Source organism: Bos grunniens, chromosome 15 (assembly GCF_055505025.1).
Source record: "Bos grunniens cultivar Pamir isolate PY7600 chromosome 15, Bosgru_T2T1.0, whole genome shotgun sequence".
NCBI lineage: Eukaryota > Metazoa > Chordata > Mammalia > Artiodactyla > Bovidae > Bos > Bos grunniens.
The window spans coordinates 65,270,107-65,290,246 of record NC_141179.1 but is presented as its reverse complement, the minus strand read 5'-3'; the positions used below and the strand labels follow the sequence as shown (position 1 = coordinate 65,290,246).

Below are 20,140 nucleotides of genomic sequence, written 5' to 3'. Positions count from 1 at the left end.
TCCCTCAAGGGCAGGGGTCATGTTGACCTGTTTGCTGTCCACACAGTCCTGGCCTATACGAGAGATTCTGTAGCCAGTAGTCAGTAGGTTGGCTGCCATATCCTGCCCGCTTTTCGGTGGCTGTCCTCCTGAGCCCTTGAGCAGGGTTCCACCCTGACCCAGACCGACCTGCAGGGCCGTGCCCTGGGCTTGTCTGGACTGGTGCCCAGTTTCACCCTGTCGGGCAGGTCTCTGTCTTCCTCCGCTGCTTTGGTGCTCTGGCTCAGACAGCGCTGCCGCAGCTGCTGTCTGACTGATGAGAGCCTCCCGCCAATAGCCACCGCCACACCCACATTGTAGGGAGACTGAGAGGTCAGCCTGGACCCTTCACACCTGGTCCCAGGTGAGGGGTGGGTAGGATTGGCCTAATTGCTCAAGCGCGGTCTCTGAGGAGGCTCAGTCTCTGGAAACCTGGGAGGGTTGGAAAGGCGGCTCCCTCCAGAGCAGCCAGTCAGGAAGGGTGAGATGGACTGAAGTCACCTGGTGGTGTGCTGACACCACCCCCGCCCAAGGCAAAGCCAGCCCGCCCAGCGGGCACCGCTTGGTATCTGTCAGCCCTGCTCCGTCTGTCCCCTGCAAGGCCTGCCCTTGCCAGAACCAGGAGAGGCCACCTGGTGTCCCAGACAGCCAGGTTCTGTTCCAGCCCTGCACTGCCCAGCCTTGGGCAGCTCATGGAACCTCTTTGAAGGGAGCCCTAGAAGCCACTGGTTACTGAACCCCTATGGAGAATTGAGCACCTCTTCACTTAATCCCCAGCAATGTTGCAAGACAGGCCTCTCTCCCATTTTCTAGATGAGGAAGACGGAGGATTGGGGAGTTGAGATACCTGCCCCAGATCACCCACTCGCTGGTGGCCAGCACTGCCACTCAGCTCTGACCCTATTGGCTCTGTCTTTCCCACAACCTCTGCTGTGTCAAGAGCCTCAGATTCCCCTGGTTGATTGGACGGTGTTGCCTACTATTCTTGGGCTCCCCGGGTGGTGCTAGTGGTAAAGATCCTAGCTGCCAATGCAGAAGACGTAAGAGATGCGGGTGCAGTCCTTGGGTCAGGAAGATCCCCTGGAGGAGGGCGTGGCAACCTACTCCAGTATTCTTGCCTGAAGAAGCCCATGGACAGAGGAGCCTGATAGGCTATGGTCCATAGGGTCGCAAAGGATCAGATATGACTGAAGCGAGTTAGCACACACCTACCTTCTATTCTTCACTGTGGCCAGTTTGTAGGAAACTGTTTGAAAGGGGGAGATAGCTCAGAGGTCCCTATAGCTCCGGGGCTTGGTCCAAGACCACAAAAAGCGGAGGGGAAGACTCTGAGCACTTAGAGCCGTGAAGGTAACCAGGAGTTCTACAATTCTGGATGCCTGAGGGAGCTGGCTCTTGGTCACATGCCAGGAGAAAACTAAAGGTCACTCCCCAAAGCCTCCCCTGCACCCGACCCAGGCGACACTCCCCTCCATGCTCAAGTGCCCTTCCTGTGCCTTGGCAGTTGCTCCTGGACGCTGGCGCCCACGTGGAGGGCTCTGCAGTGAACGGCGGCGAAGACAGCTATGCGGAGACGCCCCTGCAGCTGGCCTCTGCGGCCGGTAGGTGTACCGCTGCCCTGCCCAGCCAGGGTCCCTGACTGCCCTGCAGTTCCACCTGGCCCTCCTCACAGTGTCACCCTGCCTGGCTGAGCCGCACACAAAGACCCCCATGGCAAGCCTTGAAACCCCTGCTTCAGGTCACCAGGGGCTCCCCCTCACTCCATCATCAGTGTTTCTATGGTGCTCAGTGCTCAGACAGGCCCAGCAGAGGGGCAGCGACGTGGGTGCTGGAAGCATTCCTGGCCCGTCTCTTTCAGGGAACTACGAGCTGGTCAGCTTGCTGCTTAGCCGGGGCGCCGACCCCCTCCTCAGCATGCTCGAAGCCAACGGCATGGCCTCCTCCCTCCACGAGGATATGAACTGCTTCAGCCACTCGGCCGCCCATGGCCACAGGTACCCACCCGGGGCTTCCTGCCCCATGTTCTGTGGAGCATGAAGCAGGCTCTCAGGAGCAGAAGAGCTAGGCCTGGAGATCTTTCCAGAGATGGAGGGGAGGGGTGGATAGAGTGTAGCTGCCTGCACACCAGCCAGAAAGAAGATACAGGTCTTCAGGCAGCATGTGGGCCCAGAAGGTGGAGGCCTGGAAACACGGGGTGGTGGGTGCCCAGGGAAGGCCCTCCCATTCCCCCATAAGACCCTCCACCTGCAGCCACCCAGGGCTGCCCCAGGACCCCATCCGTTCCTATGCCTGGGCTGCTTCTCCATTGCCTGCCACAGCCTGGAGCGCTAGGGGCTTCCACCCAGACTTCAACTCCACCATGAAGATGCTCCTGGCAGCTCTGCTAGAAATCACATCCTGCTCCAGGAGCGGATGGTGGACCCTGCTTTTTAGGGGCCAGGCCTGCCTGGGGGTGTGACAGGGCAGAAGTGAGACCAGAACAGCTGGTCTCACCTAACCAGAGTTAGGCTGCTCTGGGGTCAAAGGGCAACAGGGAAGAGGTGAGTAGAAGACAAAGAGGGACTCCCTTAAGGGACCTGGGTCATCCCACTGTTGCTCTGTCAACTCAGCGGGTTAACAGAGTACCCAGTGTTGCACAGCCCAGCCTCCATCACAAGGTGGGGAAGGGGTTGGGGAGGGGCAGGCAGGTCTGCAGGGAGACAGCTCTACCCCCAAGTGGCCTGGGGGCCTGCCCATGAGACACAGGATGTGACAGAAGAGCCTGGGGCTTGGAACCCCCTCTGAGTCTGCATCCCGCTCGGTGTGACATGAGCAAGATGTATTCATCACCCATGAATACTGAGGTTCCTCTCTCAGGGAGGGTTAAATGCACTGGTACATGGCAACATCAGGATTGCTGGGAGAAACATCAATAACCTCAGATATGCAGATGATACCACTCTCATGGCAGAAAGTGAAGAAGAACTAAAGAGCTTCTTGATGAAGGTGAAAGAGGAGAGTGAAAAAGCTGACTTGAAACTCAGCATTCAAAAAACTAAGATCATGGCATCCAGTCCCATCACTTTATGGCATGTAGATGGGGAAACAATGGAAACAGTGAAAGACTTTATTTTCTTGGGCTCCAAAGTCACTGTGGATGGTGACCGCAGCCATGAAATCAAAACATGCTCGCTCCATGGAAATTGTGAAAGTGCTGCACTCAATATGCCAGCAAATTTGGAAAACTCTGCAGTGGCCATAGGACTGGAAAAGGTCAGTTTTCATTCCAATGCCAAAGAATGTTCAAGCTACCACACAATGCATTCATCTCATGGCATCCCCGGAGAAGGCAATGGCACCCCACTCCAGTACTCTTGCCTGGAAAATCCCATGGATGGAGGAGCCTGGTAGGCTGCAGTCCATGGAGTTGCGAAGAGTCAGACATGACTGAGCTACTTCACTTTCCCTTTTCACTTTCATGCATTGGAGAAGGAAGTGGCAACCCACTTCAGTGTTCTTGCCTGGAGAATCCCAGGAATGGGGGAGCCTGGTGGGCTGCCGTCTATGGAGTCGCACAGAGTCGGACACAACTGAAGCAACTTAGCAGCAGCAGCACGCTAGTAAAGTAATGCTCAAAATTCTCCATGCCAGGCTTCAGCAATACGTGAACCATGAACCTCCAGATGTTCAAGGTGGATTTAGAAAAGGCAGAGGGACCATAGATCAAATTGCCAACATCTGCTGGATCATCAAAAAAAAAAGAGTTCCAGAAAAACATCTACTTCTGCTTTATTAACTATGCCAAAGCCTTTGACTGTGGATCACAACAAACTGTGGAAAATTCTGAAAGAGATAGGAATATCAGACCACCTTACCTGCCTCCTGAGAAATCTGTATGCAGGTCAAGAAGCAACAGTTAGAACTGAACATTGGAAAAACAGACTGGTTCCAAAACTGGGAAAGGAGTATGTCAAGACTGTATATTATCACCCTGCTTATTTAACTTATATGCAGAGTACATCATGAGAAATGCTGGGCTGGAGGAAGCACAAGCTTCATCAAGATTGCCAGGAGAAATATCAATAACCTCAGATATGCAGATGACACTACCCTTACGGCAGAAAATGAAGAACTAAAGAGCCTCTTGATAAAAGTGAAAGAGGAGAGTGAAAAGTTGGCTTAAAGCTCAACATTGAGAAAACTAAGATCCTGGCATCCTGCCACTTCATGGCAAATAGATGGGGAAACAGTGGAAACAGTGGCTGACTTTATCTTTTTGGGCTCCAAAATCACTGCACATGGTGACTGCAGCCATGAAATTAAAAGACGCTTACTCCTTGGAAGGATAGTTATGACCAACCTAGACAGCATATTCAAAAGCAGAGGCATTACTTTGCCATCTGTCTAGCAAGGCTATGGTTTTTCCAGTAGTCATGTATGGATGTGAGAGTTGGACTATAAAGAAAGCTGAGTGCCAAAGAATTGATGCTTTTGAACTATGGTGTTGGAGAAGATTCTTTTTTTTTTTGGAGAAGATTTTGAGAGTCCCTTGGACTGCAAGGAGATCAAACCAGTCAATCCTAAAGGAAATCAATCCTGAATATTCATTGAAAGGACTGATGCCAAAACTGAAGTTCCCAATACTTTGGTCACCTGATGCAAAGAGCCGACTCATTGGAAAGATGCTGGGAAAGATAAAAGTCAGGAGGAGAAGGGGACAACAGAGGAAAAGATGGTTAGATGGCATCACCAACTCGATGGACATGAGTTTGAGCAAGCTCCTAGAGGTGATGAAGGAAGGACAGAGAAGCCTGGCGTGCTGCAGTCCATGGGGTCGCAAAGACTTGGACACAACTGAGCCACTGAACAACAGCGTGGGAATATGCAAGTCAGCTGCTATTAGGATGATTGTTGTGTATCAGGCTCTGCATGTGATGTCACTTGAGCCTCACATTAACTGGGAGAGGACGATACTGACTCCCCATGCTACACTGACAGACCCATCAGGGCTCAGAGAGGTAGAACGACCTGTCAGATCGCACAGGATGGCAGAGCCTGCTTGGCCCCAGAGCTCATGACTTCTCAGCAGTACCCGGATGGCAGAAGGGAGAGGTCTTCTGCACCTTTCCCTGACTCACCTGGGGGCCCAGCCTGCCTGGGAAGGGAAGACCATGAGCCCTTTTTGCCCGCAGACACCCCGTAGTTGGCCCGTCTGGGCCACAGGACGCTGAAAGGCAGCTCGGCAGGCACCATCCATGGCGGGAGCCTTGGACATCGCCCTTCTTTGTCCCTTTCCCTGCAGGAACGTCCTGAGGAAGCTCCTGACGCAGCCACAGCAGGCCAAAGCGGACGTGCTGTCCCTGGAGGAGATCCTGGCTGAGGGCGTGGAAGACAGTGATGCGTCCAGCCAGGGCAGCGGCAGCGAGGGGCCCATGCGACTGAGCCGGACACGCACCAAGGCCCTCCAGGAGGCCATGTACTACAGCGCAGAGCACGGCTACGTGGACATCACCATGGAGCTGAGGGCGCTGGGTGAGGCCACGTGGTGTGCGTGTACAGACACAGGCACACACAGAGACACACACACACATGCTGTGCTGCTCCTCAGTGTGCATGCACGCACGCACACACACACACACACACACGAGAGGGCCAGGCCCACAGGCCAGACAGGCCAGGAGGCAGTGGAGTGCAGGGAGGGCCTTCGTCCTCTCAGACCAAGATAGGTGGTGCCCTGAGCCTCAGATAGTCCTCAGTGGGGACATATCAAAAGCCTCACCCAGCCTTGTGCCCTCAGGGCCCCCAGCTTCCCTGGTCGAGGCCTGGGCATGTGGGAGCGTCTAGAGCACCAGGAGTCCACATTTCTGGTCAGTGAGATGCTCTCCAGTCCATCAGCCCGCCTCCCCCCTTCCTTGGCCTGCAAGCTTGCAGACTTCTTTCCTCCCAGGCGGCTGGTCAGACAGACCTGGGGGAGATCCCAGCCCTGCCACGTTCCCTAGTGCTCCTCCCCTACGGATGTGAAGTCGTCACACACAGCACAGGGCCCGGCACCCACTAACCATGGGCGTTCAGTGCATGACGACAGCATCGCTCCTCTCCCTGGGGGCCATGACACATGAACACCCAGCGCTGGGCCAAGGAAGCGGGAGCCACATGGCCCTCTGGGGGCGGGCCAGCCTCAGTGCTCTTCCCTATGAAATGGGAATATCACTCCTGCACACAGTCAGTAAACCAGGGATGCTACCCTTGGCACCATGTCCCCAGGGAATGCCATCAGACCTTTTTAAATCCACAGTGAGGCTGGGGAGTAAGAAGCAATCTCTAATTACTGGAAACATCGCTAGTTTTTGTCATGACCTTTACAGAGCAGCTTTGGATTACTCTGCGGCCCCAGTGACACACTCCAGGGAGCTGGTAAACAGTAATTACATGGCACTGCATGTGAACAGACACACCAGGGAGCCAGGTGCTGGGAAAAGCCCTCAGTGACAGAACAGGGTTCATTTCAGGCTTCTAGACCGGCATGGGGTCCTCTTGTCCCCAAGCGCCCTGCATATCCTCCGGGTGTTCGAGTCTCTGGGGCCACCCCTCCTAATTATAATGGTTCCTCCCCAGTAGGTAATTCCGGGGCCTGACAAGCCAGTGGGGCCAGTGTGGGTGCTGGGCCTGCACTTGAAGGCTCCCAGGCTGAGCTGTGGATATTCAGAGCTCAGGCTCCCTGCACTTGGCCTGAAGCCATTCCTCCACCTCATCTGATGGGAACTTTGAGACCATTTTATGTCTCAGGGAGGCCTGTCAGGGTGAACGAATGCTTTCCTTACTGGCTGCGCTGAGCTGCAGAGAGGGAGTGCCCCCGGTTGGGCAGGCATCAGGTGCATTGGCCTGCCAGAAAGGGGGCTGTCATGAGGTGGGCTCAGTGGTCCCTTTGGGGAGCGCTCTGCCCGGGGGGTGACTGCCCTACCCCTTCCCGGCCCAGGCGTCCCCTGGAAGCTGCACGTCTGGATCGAGTCTCTGAGGACGTCCTTCTCCCAGTCTCGGTACTCGGTGGTGCAGAGCCTCCTGCGGGATTTCAGCTCCATCAAGGAGGAGGAGTACAACGAGGAGCTGGTGACCGAGGGCTTGCCACTCATGTTTGACATCCTTAAGACCAGCAAGGTGAGACAGCCCCGGAGGCCCCAACAGCCCCAGGACAGACCCGGAGACTGACACACAGGCAGACAGACCGCAGGATGCAGACAGACCACAGGACGGACCTGGAGACTGGCACACAGGCAGATAGACCGCAGGACGCAGACAGACCACAGGATAGACCTGGAGACTGACACACAGGCAGACAGACCACAGGACGCAGAGACCACAGGATGGACCCGGAGACTGACACCCAGGCAGACAGACTGCAGGATGCAGACAGACTATGGGACAGACCCGGAGACTGGCACACAGGCAGACAGACTGCAGGACGCAGACAGACCACAGGATAGACCTGGAGACTGGCACACAGGCAGACAGACCACAGGACGCAGACAGACCACAGGATAGACCTGGAGACTGACACACAGGCAGACAGACTACAGGACGCAGACAGACCACAGGATAGACCTGGAGACTGACACACAGGCAGACAGACCACAGGACGCAGACAGACCATGGGACAGACCCGGAGACTGGCACACAGACAGACAGACTGCAGGACGCAGACAGACCACAGGATGGACCTGGAGACTGACACACAGGCAGACAGACCACAGGACGCAGAGACCACAGGATAGACCTGGAGACTGACACACAGGCAGACAGACCGCAGGACGCAGACAGACCACAGGACGGACCCGGAGACTGGCACACAGGCAGACAGACTGCAGGACGCAGACAGACCACAGGATAGACGTGGAGACTGACACACAGGCAGACAGACCGCAGGACGCAGACAGACCATGGGACAGACCCGGAGACTGGCACACAGGCAGACAGACTGCAGGACGCAGACAGACCACAGGATGGACCTGGAGACTGACACACAGGCAGACAGACCACAGGACGCAGAGACCACAGGATAGACCTGGAGACTGACACCCAGGCAGACAGACTGCAGGATGCAGACAGACCATGGGACAGACCCGGAGACTGGCACACAGGCAGACAGACTGCAGGACGCAGACAGACCACAGGATAGACGTGGAGACTGACACAAAGGCAGACAGACCGCAGGACGCAGACAGACCACAGGATAGACCTGGAGACTGACACACAGGCAGACAGACCGCAGGACGCAGACAGACCACAGGACGGACCCGGAAACTGACACACAGGCAGACAGACTTAGGGACAGCCCCCTCACAGGGACAGAAGGACACAGGCACCCTGCAGGTGGACGTCCAGCCCTCGCCCGGCCCCACGTTGCCTGACTGCAGAGGCTGGGGGTCTGTCTTGGCGGGAGCCTGGCCAAGAAAGCAATCAGGGGAGTCGGTGTGGAAGGACCGGGCCTGCCTCGCCAGACCAGATCCAGGTGGAATGAAGGGCAGTGCTGCGCTGATCCTGGCCTGGACTTTTGAAGCTGGCCTGGCATACCTGGAGCTGTAAACACACGGCCTCCAGATGGGGGTCCAGCTGACGGCCCTCCCTGCCTCTCCCCCCACAGAACGACTCGGTCACGCAGCAGCTAGCGGCCATCTTCATGCACTGCTATGGCAGCAGCCCCATCCCCCGCATCCCTGAGCTCCGCAAGACGCTGCCGGCCAGGCTCGGTGAGGCCTCCCCACCTCCTCTCCCCTCCCTCTCATCTCTGTCCTCCTTCCCCCTCCCAAGTGCCTGGGCGGCGGGCGCCTCCATCATCCCCTTCTCCTTCCCCCTGCGACAGATCCTCACTTTTTGAACAACAAGGAGATGTCAGATGTGACCTTCCTCGTGGAAGGAAAGCTGTTTTATGCACATAAAGTCCTGCTGGTGACGGCTTCTAACAGGTAGGCAGCCCAGATAACGAATTCTCTGCCCCCCTGGGAAGCGGGGTGGTGGGGGGGTGCAGCTTCATTTAGATATGAGGTGACGGGCAGGCTGGAGAAGAGCCTCTACCCTAGAGAGAGTGGTCACAGAGCAGGGGACCCCCCCCACACCCACAGGGGATAGAGGGACAGTCAAGAGGGGACCCAGAGTTCTCCAAGAGGAGCTGAGTCATTCTGGTCAAGCCATTGCTTTTGATGATTAGAAATCATGAGTGTTCTAACATGAAGGTTGGTTTTCCAGCCACAGGTGTTACGGTCACTAAGCTAGAGGGCAGCTGGGACAGGTCAGGGCTCAGCCCAGCCGTCTGTCAGCCTAGGACGATGTAAAACGTCACTTGCCCAGAATTCTTTTTCGAGCACAGCAGTGATTTTTAAAATGCTCCTGTCCCCTGGTGACCGGTCAGGCGATGGATGGGGCCTTTGCCACACGGTGATGGAATAAAAGTCACATTCAAGCCCTTCCTTGTCTCATCTCCTTGGCTCCAGGTTCAAGACGCTGATGACCAATAAATCAGAGCAAGATGGCGATGGCAGCAAAACCATCGAGATCGGCGACATGAAGTACCACATTTTCCAGGTGTGTGTACCTCAGCGCTGAGGGCTTTTCTAGGGGTGCCCCTCCCCGCCAGGACCCCGACCCTGGCTGGTCCATCTGGGTGGGGTCAGCTGTGAGTCAGTCAGAGTCTTCCCCTCCATCCCTAATGCCTTCTGTGTTTTGCTGACTCAGTGGTCAGGTTGGAGCATCTAGGCTTTTTCCAGCCAGGGTAGCCTTTCCCTTGTGAGTTTGCAGCTTCAGAGTCTGTTTCATGGGCCCTGAGCTCTAACCACTGGGTGAGGGGTCTGGGCAGCCTGACGGGCATGTAAGGACAGGTGCACACCACACATGCAACTTGTGAGCCCTTGTCCTAAGTGAGCTCCCAGTGCACAGACTTGCCTGAGCACTTGTTGGGAATGCAGAGCCTCAGGCCCCATGCCAGGACTCCCCACAGTTTAACAAAACCCCAGGTGGGTGGAGAGTGGCGTGCGTGCACCGGTGTGGGCCCATCACTCCTTCCCGGCATCAGACCCTAGCCGCGCCGGCTAAGCAGAAAGAGCCACGGGGAGCCCATCCTGGTCGTGAGAGATCATCGAGGTCAGGACTTGAACGTCAGAGGTTGCGTGATGGACGCTCCACAGGCTGGCTGCCAGGAGTGGCAGGCGAGGTCTGGAAGGGACTGGCTGGGGTCTAAGCTGATCCCCAGTGGGGAGCTCCTTTCTAGAAAGTGGTCTTCAGGCTGTAGGGGTGACCCTTAGGGGCTGAGACGAAGGCTAAGAGGCAGCTGGTATGTGAGCCCAGGACCTGGCCTTGCCCGGGACAGGCTTGTACCTAATGTGGAGATCACAGCCTCACAGAAGCATGAGGGCCACCATCTAAAAGGGTTTAGTCCCTCTCTCTTGTTCCCGGCAGTCATCTGTGTAGCATTTAGTCACTTATGGGTACCATGGAGGCAGTGGTAAACAGGACAGGGACCCTGGCCTCCAGGAGACAGGATTATGAACGAATGTGACTGGGAGTGGTGGGGGAGGCGCCAGCAGTGCAGGAAGGGGCGCTGAAGATGCGGAGGAGGAAATTTCCTGGGGACCAGGGTAGTCAGCCAGGTATCGGGAACTCCAGGTAGACAGAGCAATGCATGCAGAGACCACGACCACCAGAGACCACACCCTGTTCAGGAAATGCTCTCTGGCCAAGTCGTGGCAGCCATTCAGAAGAACATCCAGAAATGAGGCTGAGGCTGCCCCCAAGGAGCCATCGCATGAAGGGCTTGCGCTTTAACCCAAGGATAGTTAGAAGCTGCTATGAGGTCACCACCATCGCTGACACTTAGCCAGGCATGGTTCTAAGTGCATTTATCAGTCACAGCACAGCCCAGGGAGGTGCACACATGTTGTTATCCGCCTTGGTCCATGAGGTGTCGCAGGCACAGAGAAGTTCAATAAGTTGTCCAAGGTCACGCAGCTGGGAGGTGATAGAGCCAGGGTTCAATCTTAGGACGTGTGGAATGGTCCAGTTTGTGTGACCTCGTGCACTCTGGAGGGTGAGGGGAGGATGGGCAGGACTGCAGCCAGGGGAGCAGGTGAGAAATCCAGCTGAGTGATGATGGTGACTGGTAGAGGCAGCAGGGTAGAGGGGTGTGGATGAGGGGAGAATGGGGACTTGGCGGCAACTGATGACAGGCCATGGAGGAGGCCCAGGGTCGGGCGTAGGGTGTCTCCCCTCCCCTCTTCCCATCCCTTGAGCCAAACTCCCTGGGGAGGGGAGCAGCTCTAGAAAGTTGCTTGGCTAAGAAGCCCAAAGTCCAGGTGAGTTGGAGCGTGAGGTGGGGTCACGACGCGACCCAGGAGGCGGATCTGAGAAGGGCAGAGGGGATTGGGCCGGAGGTGGGGTGAGGGTGCACGTGTGACAAGGGTGAGCCCCTGCCATCGAGGCTGCATGTGCTCAGCAGGGGCTGACGCCCGAGGCCGGAGAGGCTGGGCAGCCCTTGAGGACTTCTCAGGGTTGTCATGGGGTAAACAGAGACAACAGGTCTAACCTCAGGGCACACGTGGGCCTGGGGCGTGTTAGCCACTGGCCTGGCCCTGTGGGTTCTCTGGGAACAAAGCTCTGCCATCCTGCAGGGTTCGGGGCAGGCTGTGGGGCGGGGGCAGGAGAGGGGGGCGGCGGCGTGCGGCTGAAGCCATCGATCCAGGTCCGAGGCCTCCTAAAAAAGCCTAAGTTTCAGAGCAGCCCCCAGACATCTCATTGGCTCTCACAACACAAAGAGAACTTGAGATCTTTGTTTTCTAAAACAGGAAACAGAGGCCCAAGGAGATCTAAGCAATACTATCTCTAATAGAAAGATAATACTGGGCACAGAGGTTATGTAAAATTGCTTAATAGATGAAGAAAAAAAACAGGTGAAATTAATTTTATTCTTATTTAACTTAATGTAGCCAAAATGTTTTATTCTTTTCACACTAAGTGTTTGCAATGCAGTTTTGACACAGCACGTATTAATTCAGAGCAGCCATGTTTCAAATTCTCAAAAGTCACAGGTAGCCAGTGGCTATGATTAGACATCACAGGTGTAGACTCTTGCCAGGGTCACTGCCGACTAAACCTAGGCCTTTGGGGGATAGCCCTGCCGTTCTGATGTGGCTCTTGGCCCCAGTCCTGGCCCTGCAGTATTGGGGGCCTTCCTGTGGTCATGCTCCTGGTGGCCCACTCTGGGCAGAAGGAAGCGAGGCCATCCCTGCAGCTGGTCCTGCCTGGGGCCCCTCTGGGAGCAGCCCTTTGCCCACTCCAGCCCTGTAGGCTGCCTGCTTTGAATGACCCACATCCTGCCTGGGAGCTGCCGGGCTGTGGGAAATTAATGTCCGCAGCTGCCTGCTAGCAGCCCGGTTCCCCCAGCGAGGCTCCAAGAGGGCGTTTCTGGTCCCACTTCTGTGGGCTCATCTGCCTTCAGGTGCCTCAGGGAGATCCACGGGCCACGAGAGCTGGGCCTGGCCCAGACCAGCTCCAAAAGCAGCAGGAAGCCTCTTCTAGGCCAGGAAGAGAAGCCACAGGCTGGGCCCCTTCTCACCTCGGGGCTGCCCTGAGGCTAACACCTAGGAAAGAATCCCTGGAGATGGGAGCCGCCCCCCTCCCAGTCCTGGGCACTCAACTCCCAGGGTGGGGGATGGCGGAGGAAGCCAGATGTGGGCCCGCCCGAGGCACACACTGCCTGGAGTAGGGGGACACAGGTACATCCGTGTAACTGTAAGATCTCCACCTGAGCTCCAGCAGGGGCTGTGCAAGACCTCTGGGAGCCCGCGCTCCCCTGAGGGGAAGGGGCGGGCTGATGCCTCCTGGACAGGCCTCGGGCCTGGACGCGGCTGGCAGGCCTCTTCCCTCCCCCGCCCTGCCCCAGCGTGGGCTACTTTCCTCTAGACCCTCTGGTGCCCCTTCCAGCCTCAGGGCCAGTCCTAACAGAGCCCGACTGTGCCGGCTGGAGCTGTGTTTACTTATACCCTTGCCAGCTCCTTGCTGGGGCCGTTTCTTCAGCCAACCAGGGAGAATCATTTTTCTTTTTCCAGCTGGAAACTCCCCAGTCTCCAGCATGATGGCAGAGCTTGTAAGTCAGACCTCAGCAGAACTAAACATAGCCCCTTCCCCAGGCCACCTCATGTCGTGCCGCAGGGCCGCCGGGGTCGGCAGGGTGACCTCTGGGCCAGGTCCCGGGCCTCAGCGCTGCACTGGCTTCCAGGAGGAGGTCGGGATCTGGCTAGCACTGATGGGGAGGTCAGGACTCAGGATTCTGAGGGTGGACAGTCTCCCCCTCAGAGCCCCACGTTTAGAATTTCGGTAAGAATAGAAAATGAGTCATGAGGTGCCTGGTGTGCTGGAAGGGTTCTGAGGAGGCGGGTCCGCCTCATCAGCCTCCCTGCCTGGCCTCAGTTTCCCCAGCTGTGAAGAGTATCCGCCCTCCTGGGCTCACAGGGCTGTTGTGAGGATTGAAGCAAAGCCACTCTGTTGAAGGCAGCTTGCCATACGCATTCCAGGGGAAGCACAAAAATACCTGACGAGAGTCGGGCGGTGTGCAGACGCCGGCACAGAGAGGTCGTGGGGCACTGAGGGCCGGGCAGTGGCTGGAGCAGCGCTCAGCGTCAGGGGGCACTGAGGGGCCGGGAGCGGCACTCCAGGGGCGCTGGGTGGGGACGTTGGTGCTGTGGGTCCACCTGGCACTCACATGGGGCCTTTTTCCTGCAGATGATGATGCAGTATCTGTACTACGGGGGAACGGAATCCATGGACATCCCCACCAGTGACATCCTCGAGGTGAGGACCTGGCCTGTCAGGGAGAGGAGCGGGGAGCCCCTGAGCCCATCTACCATGCCTGTGCCCAGCAGAGACATCTTCCAGGTCTCACCCACCCTACTCTCAGAAACACAGCATTGGAGACATGAGGAGGGAAGGAAGGGGTCCTCTGCAAGGACCCCCTGCTTCCCTGCAGGTCCTCACTCTTCTGAGCGCGTGGGAAATGGTGCGCCTGTGGAACCCAACCTCCCAGGCGACACCTCAGGGTTAGAAGGGCCACCCCTGAGGATGGAAAGCCCGGGAGGATCAGAAGGCAGCAGGTATCCCCCTACCTTACCAGGTTACTGCTTAGAGAACGGACCCGCTGCTGGCCACGCGCCTGGCTAGAAGGTCGTGCAGATGAGCAGGCAGCTCGTAGTTGAAGGCCTCGCGACATGAGCAATTCCAACCAGTGTGTGTCACCTATCGGATACCTCCCAAGGTGTCCTAGCAAATACCTAGATGGCCTGGGGTAGAAATAAATCAAGGCCATCGGACTTAACTGGCAGGTGGGCAGGGAGGGTCCTGGGGGTCAGGGGCTCTCTGTTCCGTGATGCTGGGGCCACGGGCCTGGCCCCGCTCCCCTACAGCCTATCTTCCTCCCACCAGCTATTGTCAGCTGCCAGCCTGTTCCAGCTGGACGCCCTGCAGCGGCACTGTGAGATCCTGTGCTCCCAGACCCTGAGCGTGGACAGCGCGGTGAACACCTACAAGTATGCCAAGGTGAGGGCCGCCGCTGCCGCCCCCACCCCCCATCACTCACCCTGCTGTGCCCTGGAAGCTTTGAAGGACAGTGTCACCCTCTCTGTGGCCTGAGGTCATGGCCGCCCAGTAGGGCGGCCCCGCAGCTGGGGAGCTGAGCTCTGAGCCGGGTGGACCCCAGGTCCCGTGCCAGCTGTGCCACACTGGGCAGTGAGACCTAGGGCAGCAAAGAGCAGAGCCCCTCCAAGTCAGATCAGTTTTCAACACTACTCGAGTTTCTCCCCAGCTTGGTCCTCCTTAGTCTTCCTCCTTGCAGCAGATGCCACGGTCACCTCCCACACCTGCAATGCATCAGCCACCCCTCCCCGTCCCGCTACCTCCACTCTCCCTGCTCTTGGACGATCGCGTTGGCCTGGCCTCCAACACTTTCTGGCTTTCGCCCTGCAGTCCACAAGGCTCTTTGAAAAGTGTGAAGACCCCACCACTCCCCTACTGAAACTCTTCAAAGGTTTCCCACTGCAAAGTAAAGACCCAGCCCTTATCTGTCACCCCTTACGAGGCCCCCAGGACCCTCTCCCATCTCCCCTTCCGATGCTTCCCTCTCCCTTCACCTGGCCACATGGCCCCCATCTCTTTCTCGTTTCCACCCCAGGAATGCTGCAGTCCCCCAGCAAGTCTCCTCCCCCAGCTGCCCCCAAGTCACACACCTCTCTGCCCCTTTGCCCCTCACTGCCTCAGAGCACTGACTGCTGTCCATGGTCACCTGGCCTGGTTGGTTCCTTGGCTTCTCTTGTCCCCCTGATCTGGAACATCAGCTCCGAGAGAGCCTCACGGACCTGGGCCTCAGGGCCTGCACCCGGTGCCTGGCCCAGAGAGGGCACTCAGCGTTCAGTGAGCCTTTACCACATGAACACTCCTGTGCTGGGCCTTATGCTGCACATCCCACCATGGACAGCCCCTGCCCTTAGGGAGGGAGCTTCCAATCCCATGGGGATGACGACCGCCCCTCAACAAGCCGTCACCAGCAGGACCCAGGCCAAGAACAAGATGCCAGGATGTTCCTGGTGACACAGCTGGGATTTGAACCCAGATCAGTCTAACCTGTGGAGATGCAGAGATGGAGAAAGCAATGGCACCCCACTCCAGTACTCTTGCCTAGAAAATCCCATGGACGGAGGAGCCTGGTAGGCTGCAGTCCATGGGGTCGCTAAGAGTCAGACCTGATTGAGCGACTTAACTTTTCACTTTCATGCATTGGAGAAGGAAATGGCAACCCACTCCAGTGTTCTTGCCTGGAGAATCCCAGGGACGGGGGAGCCTGGTGGGCTGCCGTCTATGGGGTCACACAGAGTCGGACACGACTGAAGTGACTTAGCAGCAGCAGCAAGGTGCAGCGATAGGGCCTGCCTGCCTCCCTGGGTCTGGGGCTTGAAGGTGGACCTTTGCCCATGAGGACTGCTTGGGGGCAGTTTTGGGCAGGGCTGTGCTGAAGCTGTGGGTCTCACCCCTCTCCCTGCCCCCACAGATCCACAACGCCCCCGAACTGGCCCTGTTCTGCGAGGGCTTCTTCCTCAAGCACATGAAGGCCCTGCTGGAGCAGGACTCCTTCCGGCAGCTCATCTACGGCCGCAGCAGCAAAGTGCAGGGCCTGGACCCGCTGCAGGACCTGCAGAGCACCCTGGCCGAGCGCGTGCACTCGCTCTACGTCACCTCTCGGGTGTGACGTGTGGGGGCGGCTGGCTCTGTCACTAGGCCTCCCGGCGGGAAGAAAGGCTGGGAGCTTCCTGGGGGTGTCTGGGTCAGCACATAGCCAGCACCGGTGGACACACTGGGGCCCTGCTGGGCTGAGACTGGTTACCGGCACTCTTGGAGCCAGACTCGGGCAGGCCCAGAGCCTAACCATTTGCTCAACCAGGGATGAGCCAAGGGCAGGTGTGGCCACAAGTGGCCCTTCCCCACACCTGCCGCCTGCTTGCACCGGAGGGCTGCCGTGCACTCACCCTCGTGTGCCCCTCCCGGAGGCTCGAGCTGATCCCGCTCTGCTCTGCACAGCTTCTCGTCATGCCCTCCAGGCTCTAACCAGCCCACTCCCAGGGTGTTGGGCAGCTCAGACTGTCCTAAGTGGGGCTTCTGGGGGGTGTGGGCATTCTTAGGAATGTAGAGAGCGTATGTTCTATCTAGGCCCCAGGCCGTTTCAGTCAAAAGCTGGTGTTTGTTTTTCTCTCAGTGTCACGTCAGACACTGAACTTAAGGCTGTGCCTTTGAAAGACCTGATGTGGCCTCCAGGGGGCCTGGGGATCCTGCGAAGAGGGTCATTTTCAGTCTATCTCCTTGGTGTCCAGGCTCCTTTGGGCAGAGGGACCACCGGCCTGCTCAGTGAGTAGTAGAGAAGGCGGTTAGCTCCCCCCGCCAGCGCCTTCAAAGCTTTTGGTCTGAGCCAAGGGTGGCATGGGCAGCGTGGAGGAGCCTGGTGGCCTCCGCTTATGTTGCTGCTGCTGTTTTCAGGGGCCAGTGTAAAGGGGATGATTCTGAAATCCCAAGCCTAGAATTAGGCAGAGCCCTAAACATCCCGCCAGTCCAGTCTCTCCAGTGAAAGAGTCCTTTAACTTGGACTAGGGAGCAGGGCCCAGACTTCCCATTGGGAACTGCGGGTCTTGGGGAACTTAAAGGTCGGGGCTTTGGTAGACGGGAAGGACTGGGAGAAGAGGTCCTTCTTCTTCCCTGCTACCTGCCCCTGCCATCCTGTGGGCTCCAGGCTCCCCGGGGTGGGGACGCATCGCTGGGCCGGGACCCTCATCGTATTTATGTACCGGACATCCGAGGCGTCTTCCGGAACAGCTTGTGCCGGATGTCCCCTTCGGCTGTCTGGCCGTACCTTAGAAACTATTTATTCACCAGAAGCCCCAGGCACTTTAGGAGGTGTCCTTTCAGTCACCTTGAAAAACCCTGGGGGTTTACAACCCTGGAAAATATTTTCAACTAGCTGCTTGAGCTGGATGTACAAAGGAATAGGTGTTATTTTATTGCTGTAATATTGTATGATACTGTAACTATACATTAATGTTGTCACTTATTATAAATGTACTATGGTTTTATTAACAATAAACACTTGTTAACAATGACCTTGGCCTCATGGCTCCTTATAGAGGGTTACCCAAAGTTCAGAGCTAGGGAGGAGCCCTAAGGACCAGGAAGAGAACCCAGAGCTGATTCCCTGTTACTTGAGACATCTGTGTCTCAGAGGGAACAAAGCCTCTCCCGGAAGTTGTGCGTGGCCAGCCGCTAACCCCTGCCCTGCCCCTCCCAGGACCTGAGCCTGGATCCAACCCTCACTGGGCCCGAGTCTTCCTGTTCTGTCAAATGGGGTAGGTGTGTTCCCATTCGTTAAGTACTTACATGGTGCTGAGCTGGACTGGAAGGACGGGAGCCCAATGCCAGGAAAAAGCTGTCAGATTTTGGGGTCATCCGGACATCTAGTTCACAGAACTACAACAAATAATCCTAAAATTTATACTGGAACCACAAAAGACCCAGAATTGCCAAAGCAATCCTGCAAAAAAAGAAAGCAGGAGGCAAAACTTTCCCAGACTTCAGACAGTACTACAAAGCCACAGTAATCAAAACAGCACAGCACTGGCACTTATCATATAAACAGACATATTAATCAGTGGAACAGAAGAGAGAACGCAAACAAACCCACTTACCTATGGTCAATTAATCTTCGTCAAAGGAGGCAGGAATAATGGAAAAAAGAAAAGTGGAAAAATGACAGTCTCTTCAGCAAGTGGTGGTGGGAAAGCTGGACAACCACATGTAAATCAATAAAGTTAGATCACTCCCTTCCAACATACACAAAAAATCAAAGTGCCTTAAAGACTTAAATATAAGACATAACACCATAAAACTCCTAGACAAAAACATAAGCAAACTATTCTCTGACATAAATCATACCAATGTTTTCTTAGGTCAGTTTCCCAAGGCAATAGAAATAAAAGCAAAAACAAACAGGACCTAATCAAACTTATAGGCTTTTGTAAAGCAAAGGAAACCATTAACAAAAAGACAACCTACAGACTGGGAGAAAAATTATTTGCAAATGAAACTGACAAAGGCTTAATTTCCAAAATACAGAAAGAGCTGTCACAGCTCAACATCAAAACAAAAGCAAAAAAACCCACTTAAAAAATGAGTAAGACCTAAAGAGACATTTCTCTAAAGAAGACATAGGCACAAGAAAAGATGCTCATTATCACTAATTAGCAAAATGCAAATCAAAACTACAATGAGGTACCACCTTACCCCAGTTAGAATGACCATCAAAAAGTCTACAAATAAATGCTGGACAGGATGTGAAGAAAAGGGAACTCTCCTCTACTGTCGTAGCAATGTAAGTTGGTGCAATCACGATGGAAAACAGTATGGAGTTCCTCAAAAAATTAGAGAGAGTTGCCATATGATCCAGCAATCCCACTCCTGGGCATACATCCAGACAAAACTTTAATTTGAAAAGGTACTTTCAGCCCCACGTTCACAGCAGCACTGTTTACAACAGCCAAGACACGGAGATGACGTGTCTGAACCTCTCGACCCCATCTTTGTAGTCTCTTGCTTTAGTTTCTTTCTTAGCCCCGCCGTGCACGTTCTCGGGACCTGATCGACTTTGCCGGCTGGCTCCGGCACGGAGACCCTACACGCCCATCAACAGAGGGACGGGTGGAGGAGATGCGGTGCACGTATGCAGTGAGACGCTACTTGGCCATGAAAAAGGATGAAATAAAGCCATTGCAGCAACGCAGATGGACCTAGAGATGATCATACTCAGTCAGTCAGAGAGACAAATCCCGTATGACATCACTTACACGTGCAATCGAAAATATGACACAAATGAACGTAGTTATGAAACAGAACAGAACTGTGGCTGCCAAGCGGTGCAGGCGGGCAATGGATTGGGAGTTTGGGATTCCCAGATGCGGACTATTATATATAGAATGGATAAAAAATTAGATCCTACCGTATACCACAGGGAACTATGTTCAGTATCCTATGATAGATCATAATGAAAAATATGAAAAATAATGTATTTAAAACTTAATCACTTTGCTGCATAGCAGAAATTAACATAACATTGTACATCAGCTACAAAAATTTTTTAAAAGACAGCCGTCAGGGACTTTCCTGCGATGCCCTGGGCCCCACCGCCCTGACGTGCAGAACTACTGCTAGGCTGTCAGAAGTTGTTTGCAGATCCTTCCACGATCCAATTCTGTGTGGCCCAGCACAGGGAGGAGGGGGCCTGATGAGGGCCCCTGCCCTCTGGTGGCTGCCACCTTCAGGCCCTGCTGAGCGCTTGCTGGCTGTGTCACCTGTTAATGGACAGAAGACCGGAAGCCAGTGACTCAGGCCCAAAGGCTTTCTGGAGTAGGTGGTAGTTTGTCTTAGGTGCAAAGTCCAGGTAGAAATAAAGGTTTTTAAAATGTTTCCCGTCTGAAGCAGGAGGAGAAATTCCTAAGGTCACTGGGAACACTGACGGGAGTGGCTGTGGTTCAGTGACCGACAGGCCAGGACTCTGGATTTGGGGGACAATGTGAAG

The 20,140-nt window shown here is 55.6% G+C and overlaps 1 protein-coding gene across 3 annotated transcripts in view; it reads left to right on the top strand.

Moving 5' to 3' along the window:
- Positions 1-17,672, top strand: part of ABTB2 (ankyrin repeat and BTB domain containing 2) — a 187,029-nt gene extending 169,357 nt beyond the window's left edge. For all 3 annotated transcript variants that reach the window (XM_086341123.1, XM_086341125.1, XM_086341124.1), the window contains exons 8-17: positions 1,523-1,619; positions 1,877-2,012; positions 5,300-5,529; positions 6,974-7,152; positions 8,636-8,741; positions 8,855-8,957; positions 9,483-9,573; positions 13,762-13,830; positions 14,458-14,571; positions 16,076-17,672. In XM_086341123.1, the coding sequence (XP_086197249.1) occupies positions 1,523-1,619; positions 1,877-2,012; positions 5,300-5,529; positions 6,974-7,152; positions 8,636-8,741; positions 8,855-8,957; positions 9,483-9,573; positions 13,762-13,830; positions 14,458-14,571; positions 16,076-16,273 (1,323 nt within the window). In that variant the 3' untranslated portion in view covers positions 16,274-17,672. The remainder of the gene's footprint in view (positions 1-1,522; positions 1,620-1,876; positions 2,013-5,299; positions 5,530-6,973; positions 7,153-8,635; positions 8,742-8,854; positions 8,958-9,482; positions 9,574-13,761; positions 13,831-14,457; positions 14,572-16,075) is intronic.
- The last annotated feature ends 2,468 nt before the right edge of the window (positions 17,673-20,140 follow it).